Source organism: Monomorium pharaonis, chromosome 7 (genome assembly GCF_013373865.1).
Source record: "Monomorium pharaonis isolate MP-MQ-018 chromosome 7, ASM1337386v2, whole genome shotgun sequence".
NCBI lineage: Eukaryota > Metazoa > Arthropoda > Insecta > Hymenoptera > Formicidae > Monomorium > Monomorium pharaonis.
In genome coordinates, this window is record NC_050473.1 from 22182870 (window position 1) to 22198251 (window position 15382).

At 31.0% G+C, this 15382-nt stretch overlaps 1 protein-coding gene across 3 annotated transcripts in view; it reads left to right on the forward strand.

Annotated features, from left to right (window-relative positions):
- The window catches only part of LOC105839284, a 224563-nt gene that overhangs the window by 81508 nt on the left and 127673 nt on the right, over nt 1-15382 (forward strand). For all 3 annotated transcript variants that reach the window (XR_001139286.3, XM_012685479.3, XM_036289894.1), the window contains exons 5-7: nt 817-3053; nt 14259-14388; nt 14473-14964. Coding sequence is in view for 2 of the 3 variants with exons in the window: in XM_012685479.3 (XP_012540933.1) it covers nt 817-3053; nt 14259-14388; nt 14473-14964 (2859 nt within the window). In the remaining variant the exon portion in view is untranslated. The remainder of the gene's footprint in view (nt 1-816; nt 3054-14258; nt 14389-14472; nt 14965-15382) is intronic.

Sequence of the window (15382 nt, forward strand, 5' to 3'; positions counted from 1 at the left end):
ATCATGCATTACTTTGGTAATGTGAAAAAATATGTCATGCATTACTTTGGTAATGTGAAAAAATATGTCATGCATTACTTTGGTAATGTGAAAAAATATGTCATGCATTACTTTGGTAATGAAATCCAATATTCTCATATTTTGTAATGGGTGGTGGTAAATGAAATTAATTTATATAGATGAGATAAAAACGGAAGCATTTATATTTATATCTCAAAAATGGTTTATTAAAACATAATTTAATCATATATGGTTCAATTTCGAAAAAAATAACTTCTAATTTACTGTAAACAGAAATTAAAAGAAAAATGGAATAAAATTTTGTTAAACAAAAGCAAATAAATTTTTTTTAACTTTAAAGTACTCTTAAAACCGATTTCGACTAAAAAAAAGTTTTCTATTTTTTATAATTTTGAAGATATTTGCCTGGAAAGAAAAAGATTTTTTTCAAATGTTTACCCCCTCAAAGTGGAACTTTGCAAAAATACAAAAGTTATGTTAGGAAAGTGCTACTCTATGTGCATACAATTTTTCAAAATTTTCTGTATTTTTGGATTATCTCCCTTGTTAGTGTAATATGAAAAGTTATTGAATTTTTCTGATTATACATTTATAACAGTGTAATTTATAACAGAGTGTAATTGTGTATTTTTTCTAAGACATTTTGCCTATTGTATACATATGTGATTTATGTGTATGAGCACGTACACACAGAGTATCTTTTAGTTTAACAAATTGCACTTTCTATTTTAGAATTAATCACAGAAATTTTGATCTTTATAATGAATCGAATTAAAAAATTATTTTGTTATGTAGACACATGCCAAGAGGATCCGACGGAGAACCAACAAGTATTTTAGACGCAGTTAAAATGTTGGATATAATGACCACGGACAGTAGCGACTCCGATAGCGAATCAGAATCGCAGCTTTATGCTAAACCAAGAAGTTTAGTCCAAAGGCGAGCTACGATAACAGGCGCCAGTCCCACATCCAAATACGGTATCAATCTCGAACGGTTTTGGAAGGAGTTCAAGCGAGAGCATAATGCGGCCGTTCAGTTGCGTGATAAAGCAGCATCTTGCGCCCACGGTTTGGACAATGTGCCAATGGTAAATATACGGCCCCAAACGTGTTTAGGATTAGAGTCGGCGAGAAAGAAGAGCAAAACGAGTAATGAGCAAACGAATAAAAAGGTGCAATTTGAAGAAAAATTAATCAATACTGAGAGCGCACGTCCGGACGATATAAAGGAAACAGTTACTGTCATCGCGCGAAACTGTGACGATGGTGCAAATATGATAAATAGAGATACTAATATAGAGGATCTGCGAGCATCCACGGATAATGTCAACGATAGCAATAATTTAAACGATACAACTGTACCTTTAGACGAACATAATTCTGTTAGCGATACAGGTAGTATTAATAAGAGCATCTTGAGTGATAAAGAGATCGGTACGCGACATATTAAAAAACTCAGTAAATCAGACGAAAACCCTAGTATCTCCGCGTACAATCTGTCAGATACCGTTGAGAAATTGGATTTGCTTGACTATATATCAAATAAAAATTTAAAAAAAACTGATGCTTGTACAGTTGATTGTAAAAAATTTAAAGATGCAAGCAGCGAGTGTAAAGAAACACCTGCTGAAAGATGTGACGTTGCTCAAAAAATTAGCAATATCGAGAAGCAGATTGCGCGTGAGAATGTGAGAGAACAAGCAAGTGCCTTTGAAGTGTTTAAAAGTATAGATGATGCATTAAATAATTTAAGTTTTGAGAACAGCACAAATGAGGAAAATCAGAATGATCCTAAACGCAATAAGTGTGCGGTTGAATGCGACATCATCGTGAACGAACACTTCAAAACTGTTCATTTGAAAAATTCGACATGTAAATGTCATGGGAATGCTGATAAAATAAAATGTAGCAATAGTAATAATAGCAGTAGTAGTACTAATGGTACTAGTACTAGTAGTAACAGCAGTAGTAATAGTAATAATAGTAGCGACAGAAACATTAATGGTAATAGTGATAATAGTAGCAATAGTTGTAGTAATAGTTGTAGTAATAGCAATAGTAGTAGTAACAGTAGCATTAATGAAAGAGATGAGACATCACAGAAATTAGAAAAAATTTTACAAACGATTGATTGTAGTACCTTAATTTGTGCGGAATTGGAAAATAAATTTTCCTCAGTGCTATCGAGAGAGAATTTGTTGCCAAATAACAATACTAGATCTATCGAAGATGATCTGTCAAGTGTTTATAATGTTTCTGCAAAGACAATTAAAGAGGAGAAATCCGCGGACTCATCTTCGACGCAGGTCACAGTACAGTCCCATTGCTGTATAGAATTATCAAAGATTGAGTTTATTAAAAGATTCAACAATAAGCCTCCGGAACCGCCGCCTCGTAAATATTACATGGATCAGGCGATATCCGACTCAAAATTGAACAACGCTTTGCGAGCTCCGAAGGACTCGCACAAGCCACAAGTGCCAGAGAGATCTGGCTTAAAACGAGACTGTAAACAGGTAGATTTAAGTTCTAATCATGTTAAAAGTAATTCAGATTGTCAAGACAGAAGAAACTTCTCGGACGTGCGTACGCTCATTTATACAGAAAATTCGACGAACTTTATTGGCGAACCACGAGCTTTAAGTTTAAGCGATCAAACATTTGATCGTTTAAACTTCTCCAACGCCTTGTTGTATAATGAAAGTAATGACAAGCAATCGAGAGAAGAGAAATGTTCTTTTGAAAAATATGAACCTTTTGTTGAAAAGTTCGTTTGCTCAGATCAATCCATAACAGACTGTTATAGGTTTGATTACTCTCGTAATGTCGATTGTCCTGATGGTATAACACACACGAAACAAACAGCACCGTCAGATTTAAAACAGAGATTGTCAGAGAAGGATAAAAATATTGAAAAAAGTGTTGTTAATAGAGCTATGATGGTAGCTAAGAGTATCGGCCTCCATAGCAGTTTGAATAAATCCAATAGCAGTCCGAGAAGCAATAGAAAACGGAATATGTTATTGGCAAGTGAGTACAACTAATTTTTTTCTCGATAATGTTTTTTATATTTAAGATGTTTGTTTTGATAGCAGTGTTAACCCTCTCACGTCTCTGGAAAATGAGTAACTAGTACATATGAAATAAAGATGACTATACAGGTTTTTTGAGTTGCATCTTACGAATATAAGATCCAATTGACTGATGTAATTGATTGATATAAGATTTGACAAAGATATTGATGCACTAATATCTGTGACAATAACTATAAAATTATATAAATCTATACTTTCGCATTTTTTCTTTTTGCTGATGCTATATTTGACTCAATTATTTTGAATTCTACAAATCTGATACTAAATTCGTAATTAGCGACCACAAAAACATATTTTCACCTAAAATCAATTTTTCAAAGTTTTACCCTTTAAGTCTATATTAAATCCGCCATTTTACATTTCACAAATCTGATGCCAGTTTGTAATCAACGACTTCAAAATTCTAGAAACTAACTTGCCTAAACTTATTTTGGATAAAGTTCCGATTAGATCGGACCTTCGATTTTTTTGAAACTATGTACGTATTTTGGCGCGCTAATTACGAATATAACAGTGAAAATTGGCGCAAATTTGATTTTTGGCGGAAACCATGAAAAAACTATAAAAATTATGGTAACAGGTAAAAAAACTTAAAAATTTTTATTTATTTCCGTAAACAATCGGAATTAAACAAAAATATTTAAGATAAAAGTTGTAGATTTCATCGAAATATATATTTTATGTTCCATTGAACTTTGCCATAAAGATAATAGTTTTTGAGAAATGCAACATTAAATGTCCAAAACTTTATATAATCCATTGAACATAAATCGAGTTTTATTAGTTAATTTTAATGCTTACTTGAGCTACAGGAAGTAAGTAGGGAGAGATGTAGATGGACCTCGCAATGCGTGGAAAGTCGCAAACTCATGTAGTACAATACAAGCGTAGATATCGTTTTGCTCTATAAGCAGGGCGGGGGGGGGGAGGATGGACCTTGCTACGCGTGAAAAATTGTAAACCCATGTGGTCCCCCTTCCGATTTTAATGAAATTTTATAGGCATGTAGCATTTACTATGTAGTCGAATGCCTTAAAAGTGAATGTGCGAAAACAGCTTTTTAAAATATTAACTTTTAATAAAATTATAGTTTTTAAAATTTATTTTCGTAAATAATAGGAATTTTTAAAAATACTTTAGATAAAAGTTATAAATCTTATTGAAATTGTTATGAGTGACACACTCATAACGATAAGAGAGGTGTCAGTAGCACCGATGACGTAAGTCGGTCCAGCAGTCAGCATCGAGCGCATTGTGCGAGCGCAATATTAATTGTCGAGCGCATCTTAATCCGCTCGACAATTAACGCAATGCTCCTTAGACAGCACTTGCTGTCTAAGCAAGAATTTGGAATACTGACCGATTTACGTCCTCACGCAATCCTCCCCTTCTTTTGATCCAACTACCGAATTATCGGATATATAAACCGTCGAAAGAAAGTAAGGGACGGGTCAATCCGAAGTAGACAAACCAAGATAACACACGACACTCTACTTTGCGGGATCGTGTATCTCCGATATAAAATATTATAAATACACAACCACGACACTCTGCTTTGCGGGGTAGTGGACAGCGAACTCATAGACGCGACACTCTGTCTTGCGGGGTCGCGATCTATTCGCACATTGTAAACGAATAATATAATAAGTGCTTGAAACGAAGAAACGGAAGATGTGGGTGACTAAAAAACCCTCCTCGCGAGATCTCTGACAGCGATCCCTAACGTACTCCCAACGAGAGGTACAACAAAATACACATTTTATGTTCTATTGATTTTTGCTATAAAGACAATAGTTTTTGAGAAAAACGACGTTAAATGCTTAAAACTTCATATAACTCATTTAACAAACATAGAGTTTTATTAGTTAATTTTAATGCTTACTCAAACTACACCCCAAAAAACTAAAATATTAAAGAGGGTAATAAAAATAGTGCGTGGACCTCGCTACGAATGAAAAGTCGCAAATCCATGTGGTACAGTACAAGCATGAACGTCGTTTTGCTCTGTAAGCAGTTGGAGGTGTGGGTGGACTTCGCTACGCGTGGAAAGTCGCAAATCCATGTGGTACAATACAAACGTGAACGTTGTTTCGCTTTGTAAACAGGGGGGAGATGTGGGTGGACCTCGCTTCATGTGGAAAGTCGTAAATCTATGTGGCATAGGAAACACGTGGATGGAATGCAGGAGGATACCATGTATTACATATACAGGAGGATACTATAAATTTATATGAAATTTTGAATATTTAACGTTGTTTTTCTCAAAAACTATTATCTTTATAGCAAAAATCAATGAGATATAAAATGTGTATTTCGATGAGATCTACAACTTTTATTTTAAACATTAAAAAAAATTTTTATTATTTACGGAAATAAATAGAAAAAACCATGGTTTGTATAGTTTTTTTTCATGGTTTTTGCCATGAAAATCAAGTTTGGGCCAATTTTCATCAATCCGTAATCAGCGCGCCAAAATTTAATTAGTGAAAATGATATAGACAGTTACGTACAACGCCCGGATTATTTTAATTGCGATAATACTTTACCAAAACGAAAATGATGTGGTTTTTGCATAAGAGAAGACGACCATAAAACTTTTGCAACATGATTGGTACTCCGTGTACTAATCATGTTGCAAAAGTCTGTTTACAATGTTCCACTGATCTGCTTTAATATTTTCTTAAATTTTTATTATATAATAAATGTATTTTTTATACATTTATGTGTATATACTTATTTTGTCTTCTATTTAATTATTAATATATTCGAAAAACAACGTGCGTAGCGAAGAAAATCTCTTTTGAAAATTGGTGTTTTTCAATATGCAAAATAATTATAATTTTTAAAAAACGCGTCACGTTTTTTTTTTCTTATAATTTGATTTTTTCTTCAAGAAACTGTACTTTAAAGTTATTCAAACTGTACTTTAAAGTTGTCTAAAAGTTATTTTCATTTTTTTTTAAATGAAAAAAAGCAAATTTTCTCTATTTTTGCCACAAACTTTTTCTCATATTTTTGTTTATAATTTTTTTTAAATAAATGAGACTATTTTTTTTCTCAAGTTGACACAACTGGCAAATTTTATTCAGACAATTACAGTTACGATGTTTCGGCCCCTGCTTTGGGCCCTTATCAAGTAATGTACAATCACATATGAATTTGTGACTCGTGTCAGCGAATTATGATTATAGCTGTGAATTGTATAAAAGAATATTGTATCAAAGTATGAAAAATTTTTTAATACAGAATCATAATTAAATTAAACGTAAATAATAGAGAAGAACGACCAAGAACTTATGTGTTGTTACATTAAATATTCGTGTCAATTAATAATAATATAGTTAATGAAACCACTGTGTGTTTAATTTATAAAGGTAATACCATTATGAATATTGAAGTTGACAATATAGGTCTTTACTGGTGAGCAGTAACCGTCAGATTGATTGGTAGACAAAAAACAAAAATATCGAAGCGCAAGCAAAGGCAAACATTCATGTGTGTCTAATGATCTGTTGTAAATCGGATTTAAATTTTCAGTGTCTTTTTGCAAATTTAAAGTATTGATCGGCTTTTTTATGAGAAACATTTCAGCGATTTCTCTTTTCCGAGTGTGTTTTTTGTTATGTATATATCGATATATATCAAATATATAAAATAATGTATTTTTTAATCATAATTAAGTTAATCATAAATTGGTTTAATAAACCGACGTTCTTCGGACGTTATGTAAATTTCTATTCTAGCCATCCTGCCAAGTACAAAACTAATACTATTATATCAGTTTAATCGAACACGCGATACTATTGTCCGACGATAGATTTTATGAAGCGAATATTAAAAAAGTCAAGAACATCCTATTGAACAATTGCTTCCCCTCGGACTTAATAGACCGTCATGTCAGAAATAGACTAAAATTTTTGAAACAGCGGAAGAATAATTTGCCTAACGTTTCGAGTATAAAATTTGACTTTAAGAAATGCATAATACTATTATATGTCAAGGGCAGTAGTGAAAATGTCAGCCACTTTCTAAATAAATTCGGTTTAAATACTGTATATACAGTTCCAAAAAAACTCAACGAAATAATTATACGCGGAAAAGACAAATTCGAACACTTAAAGAAAACATGTAGTGTATCGCATTAAATGTAAAAATTGTTCAGCGTCTTACATCGGACAAACCAAGCATCATTTAGGAAAACGCATTAATAAACATATGAACAACATAAAAAGACATGAAAGTAGTCAATCCGTTGTAAGCTTACATCGATGTTTCAAAAATCATGACTTTAATTAGTCGATACCTACAGTATTACATAACGAAAAACACTCGAAAAAGAGAAATCGCTGAAATGTTTCTCATAAAAAAGACGACCAATACTTTAAATTTGCAAAAAGACACTAAAAATTTAAATCTGATTTACAACAGAATCATTAGACACACATGAATGTTCGCCTTTGCTTGCGCTTTGATATTTTTGTTTTTTGTCTACCAATCAGTCTGATGGTTACTGCTCACCAGTAAATATCTATATTGTCAACTTCAATATTCATAATAGTTTTATTTTTATAAATTAAACACGCAGTGATTTTATTAACTATATTATTATTAATTGACACGAATATTTAATGTAACAACACGTAAGTTCTTGGTCGTTCTTCTCTATTATTTAGGTTTAATTTAATTATGATTCTGTATTAAAAAGTTTTTTATACTTTGATACAATATTCTTTTATACAATATTCTTTTATACAATTCACAGCTATAATCATGATTCGCTGACACGAGTCACAAATTCATATGTAATTGTATATTACTTAATAAAGGCCCAAAGCAAGGACCGAAACGTCGTAACAGTAATTGTCTGAATAAAATTTGCTAGTCAATTGTGTCAACTTGAAGAAAAAATTGGACTCATTTATTGCAAATCATTACTGGCGACTTTCAAATTATACCGTTGAATTTTTTTTTAAAACGTTTTTTCATGTAGATATTTTAAAACTAGAGATTTTGACGAACAAAGTTAGACCTCAAACGTTTAAATCCGTTTAATTTCTAAGAAATTGCATCTGTTTGAGTGTTCATCGGGTCTCCAGGACCTTAGAGAGGGTTTATGAAAATTTTTTTACGTGTGTGTTCTAGTTAATATTGTATTTGCATATTGCATCCGCTATTTTCGAAAAGTTGACAACGGATTTCTAATCGGCGACCTTAAAAACGCCTAGATATAGTTTTGTAGAAATTGGCTTTTCTTTGAGAGAAAATTAATTTTAAACAGTAAATTTTTGGTATTTGTTTATTTATAGCAAGTAAATGAATACAAATTTGTGGTCATATGTATTTTTTAAACATATCTTAAGGTATCCCGAATTATCAGATAATAAAAAACTGACTTTAAAAAGTTAAAAAGTCATTAAAATAATTAAAAACTAGAGAGATCTTGGTGGGTCACTCAATGACCCACCGTGACGCAAAGAGTTGATGCAAAAAATTTACATTTCGGATTTTACGTTGCGATATTTTTACTTATAGAAAAAAAACTTTTAATATATATTTTAGATTTAAACTATCGATTAAGTTTAGTTAAAAGATTGGTTCAGCCATTTTTTAAAATCCAATAACTATAGTTGCTTTTTTCTTGTGAGTTATTGCTCGAAAGTGCACATGCACGTTATCAAGCATCCAAGAGCGAGGCAATTATATCTTTTTTCTTACTTCCTTCGGACATGTTTCTTCTGCCGAAAACAATAGGATTCCCCTTCCATGACTATATGTTCTAAGAGGAAAAGCGTACCGTCTTACTTGATATGGTGCACTCGGACCATATATACAGTATCAAGTTATCTCACTGCAGCACTGTTAATTAATTATTTTGCTTATAATATTAATATCATATCATTAATATTCCATACTTCTGCTATTGTTAATTTAATTATTAGAATGAAAATGTACTCGTAATATGAAATTGAGTCGTTCGAATGTCTTTAACTATCAATATGCCAAATATTCCGGTGGCCCTGCGTTATTTGTTGCTAACACTGGCAATCAGCGCGAGCAGTAAGATGGGGTGATGGGGGTTGCCCCTGCACGAACTGGACGAAAACTCGTCTACTTTAAGCGGCATCTTTCGCTGAATCAAGTATAGTAATATTGAAGTTTTTTAATAGTATAGCGCGAGCCTTGTCTCTTGATTAACTATAGATGTCAAAATGATTTGTTACCCGGAAAACTATACAAATTAATGTATATTTTAAATTTTGTATGTTGAAAACTTTATTTTTTAATGAAAAGGAAATTTTTTTTTTAATTTTTAAAATGTAATAATTTGTCCAATGTTGTTTTGTAGCAACATTAATTATTGATGAAAAAAATTAATATAAAGGACATTGTGCAAATTTGGTCCTGCTTATCCATCAATGAAAGGAGAATGTTAAAAAACCGACTTTTCGTCTAAAAATAGAACCTAAAATTTGAGTTTTGTCTATGAATATCTATAGAAGATGTGGAAATGACGATTTTTTTTTCTTGGATGGTTTATGAAAAAGATAAAAAATCCGTCAAAATTGTGTCACTTTGTTGATCTGGAGATAACTACATGGAGTCGGCGACATGGACGAATTGTTAGTTAAACTAACTTATCGTCAAAGACTTGTTCAATAATTTTTGAGATTGTTAATAATGTTTTAATATTAGAATTAAAACTTTAAGATGGCTGACCCAATATCACGGACCGGAATGGAGAAAAACATCTGTATTGATATATTTTATGTAAAGTCTATTCATGCATTTTTTTGATACGTCATAGTTACAAGTGTTTTTGATGATTTTTTTTGCATATTTTGCATTAAACAAGGACATTATAGGTGCAAGTATTTAAGTAACAACTTTTGAAATTATTAAGGGGTAAGATCACTGTAATAATTTTCAGAAAAATCGATTTTTTTATTCGCTTAAAAGATGTTTTAAACCTTCTAGAGTAAGGGGAAAAAAGTTTCATGCTAAATTTTTCATTTTTTCACGTCCATAACACATCTCAAAATTTTAAAGGTGTTTTTCTTGAAGCACAATTTTTTAGAACGGCACGCAAGTATAATTCCAACAATTTTCATTTTATTTACTCCAAATTTTGACTATATCTTTAAAATAACATTCCGAAGAGAAGTACGTACGGGATTTTCGATAAGTTGATTTTAATATTATTTATTGACAAATAATTGCTCTTTTTTTTTTGTCAAAAATTGAACTTGTTACTTTAAATGCTCGCCAATCACACAAAAATTAATATTTTCAAAATTCCCTACGTATTTCTCTAGCTATACTCATGTAGATTAAGAGAAAATTTTTTGTTTTTTTCCAAATTCAAATTTGCGTCAGTTACACGGCGTGCCGCAAATTCAATATGCCTCACGAGAATGACTTCAGCGTCGCCATTTTGTACTATTTTTAAATAACTATTTTTTTTAACACTTAAAGACATGATTAATAACAACCTTGAATATTATTATTTTCTTACTTTTCTTTCCATTTAAAAAAAAATTGCAAAAAACGCTTTATTTTAGATTTTTACAGTGGTGTTACCCCTTAATGCAATTAATGTTGGAAATTTAATGTAATCGTAGCTGATTTTATACAAGTGTTACAAGTGTTTGGCGATATCGGATTTCTCAATCCGACTTTGCAACCGATATAAATGGGCCGCGATGAACAAAGAGAAATAAAATAATAAGATTGCGCAATCGATCAAGCGCAACAATAGGGAATAAGAACAGTGATTTGATTACTTGGCAATCCAATCCATGGGACACTTATCCAAGAAAGACTATCAAGATTGGAAGAAATTAAAATTCCTATATTTCCTTTAATTTTTTAATTTATGTCCATAACGAAGGAGACACATAAAACAATAGGAATAGTTTTATGGAATTATTATGTTTCCTGAATCTGTGTCATCATATCTTGCGATTTTTCTTACTTGGTAAGGACCTAAAATTAAGATCGAGACGTCGTGTATGCTGAATATCTAACAATAAAGATTTGTTAGTTGGTCGACTGTACAATATTACTATTGGCAAATTACAATTTTTTATTATAATATTTATCAACAATTCTTTTTGACAAAAATCGTTGCAATATATTCCCAGATGGAGGACGAACCTCTCATGCACAGAGCGGCACGACACAAGTCAGAGGAAAAAATGATTTATTTCTGAATAAGACATCTGGTTTGAAACTATAACACAATAATATTTATTCTAAACTTTACGATATTTATCACGTTTCTTGTCTTTCAGGGATTTTCTGTATTCTTTTCTTATTTATACTGTTTCGAACAACTCAGGGTGGTGAACGACTAGAATCTAAGTTCAAAACTGAGTATTGTGATAATGGAAACTGATACAATGATAATGATGTTTTACTCAAAAGCCTGGTGCTAACATCAAGGAAAACATCATCAGAAACACTACTATAGGTCAGCTAATATATGTTTTCTTTTTATTCTGATCAGTCATTAGATCCACTAGCTTGGATTTCGAGATTCTAATATTGAAACATTATTGGGCGGTTCACTGGCAATGCCGCATATATACGTGAAAAAAAAGTGCCATGACTGATAATGCTGCATATATGCGCACTATGAATACTTCTTCTAATTTTCAACGGATTTGCCTAAAGCTTGGTACTTTTATGTTTAAATGAACTTTTATATAAAATGTATAATTATTAGATCTCATCAATTTTGACACAAAACGTTGATCTTGGTCCACCAATGAACCAGTTAGTGATCTTAAGAATTATTAGACAAATATTTAATCAGAATCTGGTTTGACGAACAATTCGTCTACGTCGTCGAATTTAGTTGTCTCTACCGTAACAAAATGACATAATTTTGACAAATTTTTGGTTTTTTTTACAGATCTGTCGGAAGAAGATTCATTTCTATATCTTATATTTATAAGTTTATAGATATCCATAGAACTTGAATTTTAAATTCCATCTTTAGACGGAAAATGGTCTTTTTAACATCTTTCTTTGATAGAAACTAAACCTTATGTGATGGGTAATAGAAAATGTATTAACATCTCTCGAAGTGTATCAAATTATAATTTGTTCTTTTTACATTATATTTTAATAATGATGAAGAGATGTTTTGAAGGTGAATTTTTATTTATTTGAAATAAACAAAAAAAGATGAATTTTAAGATGTTAACAGTACTATATATTAAATACTATTACAAATCTTGTGTCTAACAATTCATATTAATCTAAATATTCTTGAATATTTTAGACATTATGTTGATCTGAAAATAATCTAAAAAATATTTAGATTTATATAATAAATTACTTTCTTAGTATTTCTAAAAAGTACTCCAAACTTGTATTAAAAACTTTGTATTAAAAAATTTGAAAAACTTTTTTAAAGGTAGGTTTACTTATATTTGGTCGCAAAAATCGATTTTTTTGCAATCTTTAAAAGTGTGCAGAATGCGGCTAAAACGGTTTTTAATCCGCGCATTATTTAAGTTGGTATGGGGTTGAACGTACTGGCGCACCGAAAACGAAGCTTGCATCGTAGTGAGATTAGGTAGAAATATTGGGGGTACAAATGCAAAAATTTGAAGCAGAAAGATTGATGTATGGATCTGGAATAGCTGACAAATATAAGTTGAATTATTTTGAAATAAACAATTGAAAAAAAAAACGGGCAAATGAGCCAATGTATTATATCGAATAAATTATACAAATCGAATAGACGTTTTGATCTATAATCAAATCATTATCAATATTAAATACAATCAAACGCAGACAATTAATACATTAGATTGAAGTCGGAGACAACACAGACATGTAACAATTTTCTTTTATCAATAATTAAAGTGAAACGGTGTAGTTAGCAGAGGTCTATCGATAAGAACGACTAGTAACAGATGTTAAAGCTTAAAAAACGTTACGCATTTCATTCTTTGTGGAGTGAAAATGAACTGTAAATACGATCAAAGTCTTAGTATTGTGTGTTAGTATCATAAATTTATTAAAGTTAACTGAGATAAATAAGCAGTAAACTAAAATTTATTTAATACTTGCATGATTGTGCTGTAGTTTAGACTTGTGCTCCATAGATGAAAAAAGGACCAACGATTTAAATAATAAGAAACAAACGTGGTTCTTGGAGTCAAAAACATGAGTGATAAATATTATGGTAGGAAAATAAGTGAGATGTCTATTTAATTTGTATAATTTGATATAATGCACTGAATACAACGACATCCAGTATTGACTCATTTGCTCGTTCTTTTTCTAATTGATTATTAGAGCTTTATATAATATATTTAACAATTAAGTAATTTTTAACAAAAACTTTAAACGCTTTTTTCTGAAAACATGATATTGCAAATCTATGTAAGTTCTAGCGTTTGAACGGTTCAACATATTGACTTAACTCTTTTTTTTCTTAAAGTAAACACTTTATTGAAGGCTAAACCTAAAATATATCTGTAAAATGTTAAAATTTTTTATCAATATTTTTTACAGCAAGTTAAATAAAAAAAAGGGAAAATCATGACTTAAATTTTCAACGTATGCTATTTTGTTAATTTTTGACATATTTACTTAAATTTATGTTTAGCCTCCAGCAAATTTAATATATTTTAACTTTTTTTTTTAAATTTGATTTTGGATTATTTTTTTATATGTGCTGCAGTTTATGCAATTTGGCCGTGTTCGTTAAGCATGCCGATGTTTAAACACACGTGGCGGGTGCCATATTTTTTTTACTGAAAGAAATTTTGTTTAACTTTAAACTATAATAAATATTTAACAAAAAACTCTATATTTATATCTTTTTTTTGTCTGAAAAAAATTCTCGAAGTTTACCTACTTTTCCAGCAATTATAAGTAAATTTTCCCTTGAATCGTGAAAATTGTGTAGAAAGCTTAAAAAATAATAAATTTTTTCCGTATGTGAAGAAAATCATTAAAGAATTTATTCAAATATATATAATATTATATATATTACATGTTTACGTAATTTATTTAAATACGTTACACTTTAAGACACTTTATAAAATTATCTTTGAGACTGTGTCTCTGTATTTCCAATTAAAATCTCGAAATACAAAGAAAATATATCAATTTTTTTTAGAAGGGAGAAATGTATCCGTAAAAGACATTTGTACTGGTGATTTAGAAGGATGGCTAACGTATCGTAGTAGAGGAGCGGGTGGTGCGTGGGCAAAGGCCTGGTTTGTATTAAAGTGTTCATCGTTGTACAGGTAAAATTCTATAAAACACATTATAATAAATAAGCGAATCTCCGATTGATTTTTTAATGCACAAATTCTTATTTTTACGATTAGATTTAAAACACAGGACAGTGTGAAAGCCGATTGCTTGATTATATTAACGGGCTTTACCGTATCGCCAGCCGACGAGGTAAAATCAAGAAAATATTCCTTCAAGGTGTACCATACAGGAACGGTGTTTTATTTCGCCGCCGATACTGAGGACAGTTTGATGCTATGGCTGGACACAGTTAGTAAAGGCACTTTAGGTGCGGATGCTCAAAACCAAAGCGTCGGACTTTTCAGCGAGACTGATGAGAGTGATAGCGAGAGTCACAAAAGCAAGCCAAAATGTCCTCCGGAATCTTCGAAATTGAATCCGGAGAAATCATTCGGATCTTTGAAAAAGTCTGTGCGAAAGGACGTCGGATTGTTTAAGGAGATTGGCGGGGCGAGCTTAGATCGAAAATATTTGAAATTTCTCAGTGCCAGAAATCAGAATATACCTGTTCCAACAGCGCAATTTAGAAGCTATAGACGAGTGGTTCCTACATTGACATCGAACAAGTGAGTATCAAACACGGTGTAAGAATATATTTACATCATGGCATCGACATGGAAAAAAGAACATTTTTGTTTTGAAAATGGTAAATATTCCAATAAGATACCTTGTAGTCTGAAAAAAAATAAATTTTTGGGAAAAATTAAGAAAGATAGACACTTCTCTGTTTTATTTATTACACTTTAATGTACATTTAAGAATTTTTTGAAGTTAATTTTGTATATTGATTGTGAAGAAAAGTCAGACGGTCGAAATTTCTGTATGTTCTGCAGAACATAGTCTCCTCCATGGTAGTAATCTTAGAGATAGTAAAAGTTGTTTGAAACACTCGAATAAAACATTGTTTTGATTAATATGAATGTTGTTCTAAAATAAACTGCAAGAAATTAATTTGGATACAAATTGATAAAATGGTGGTGAATT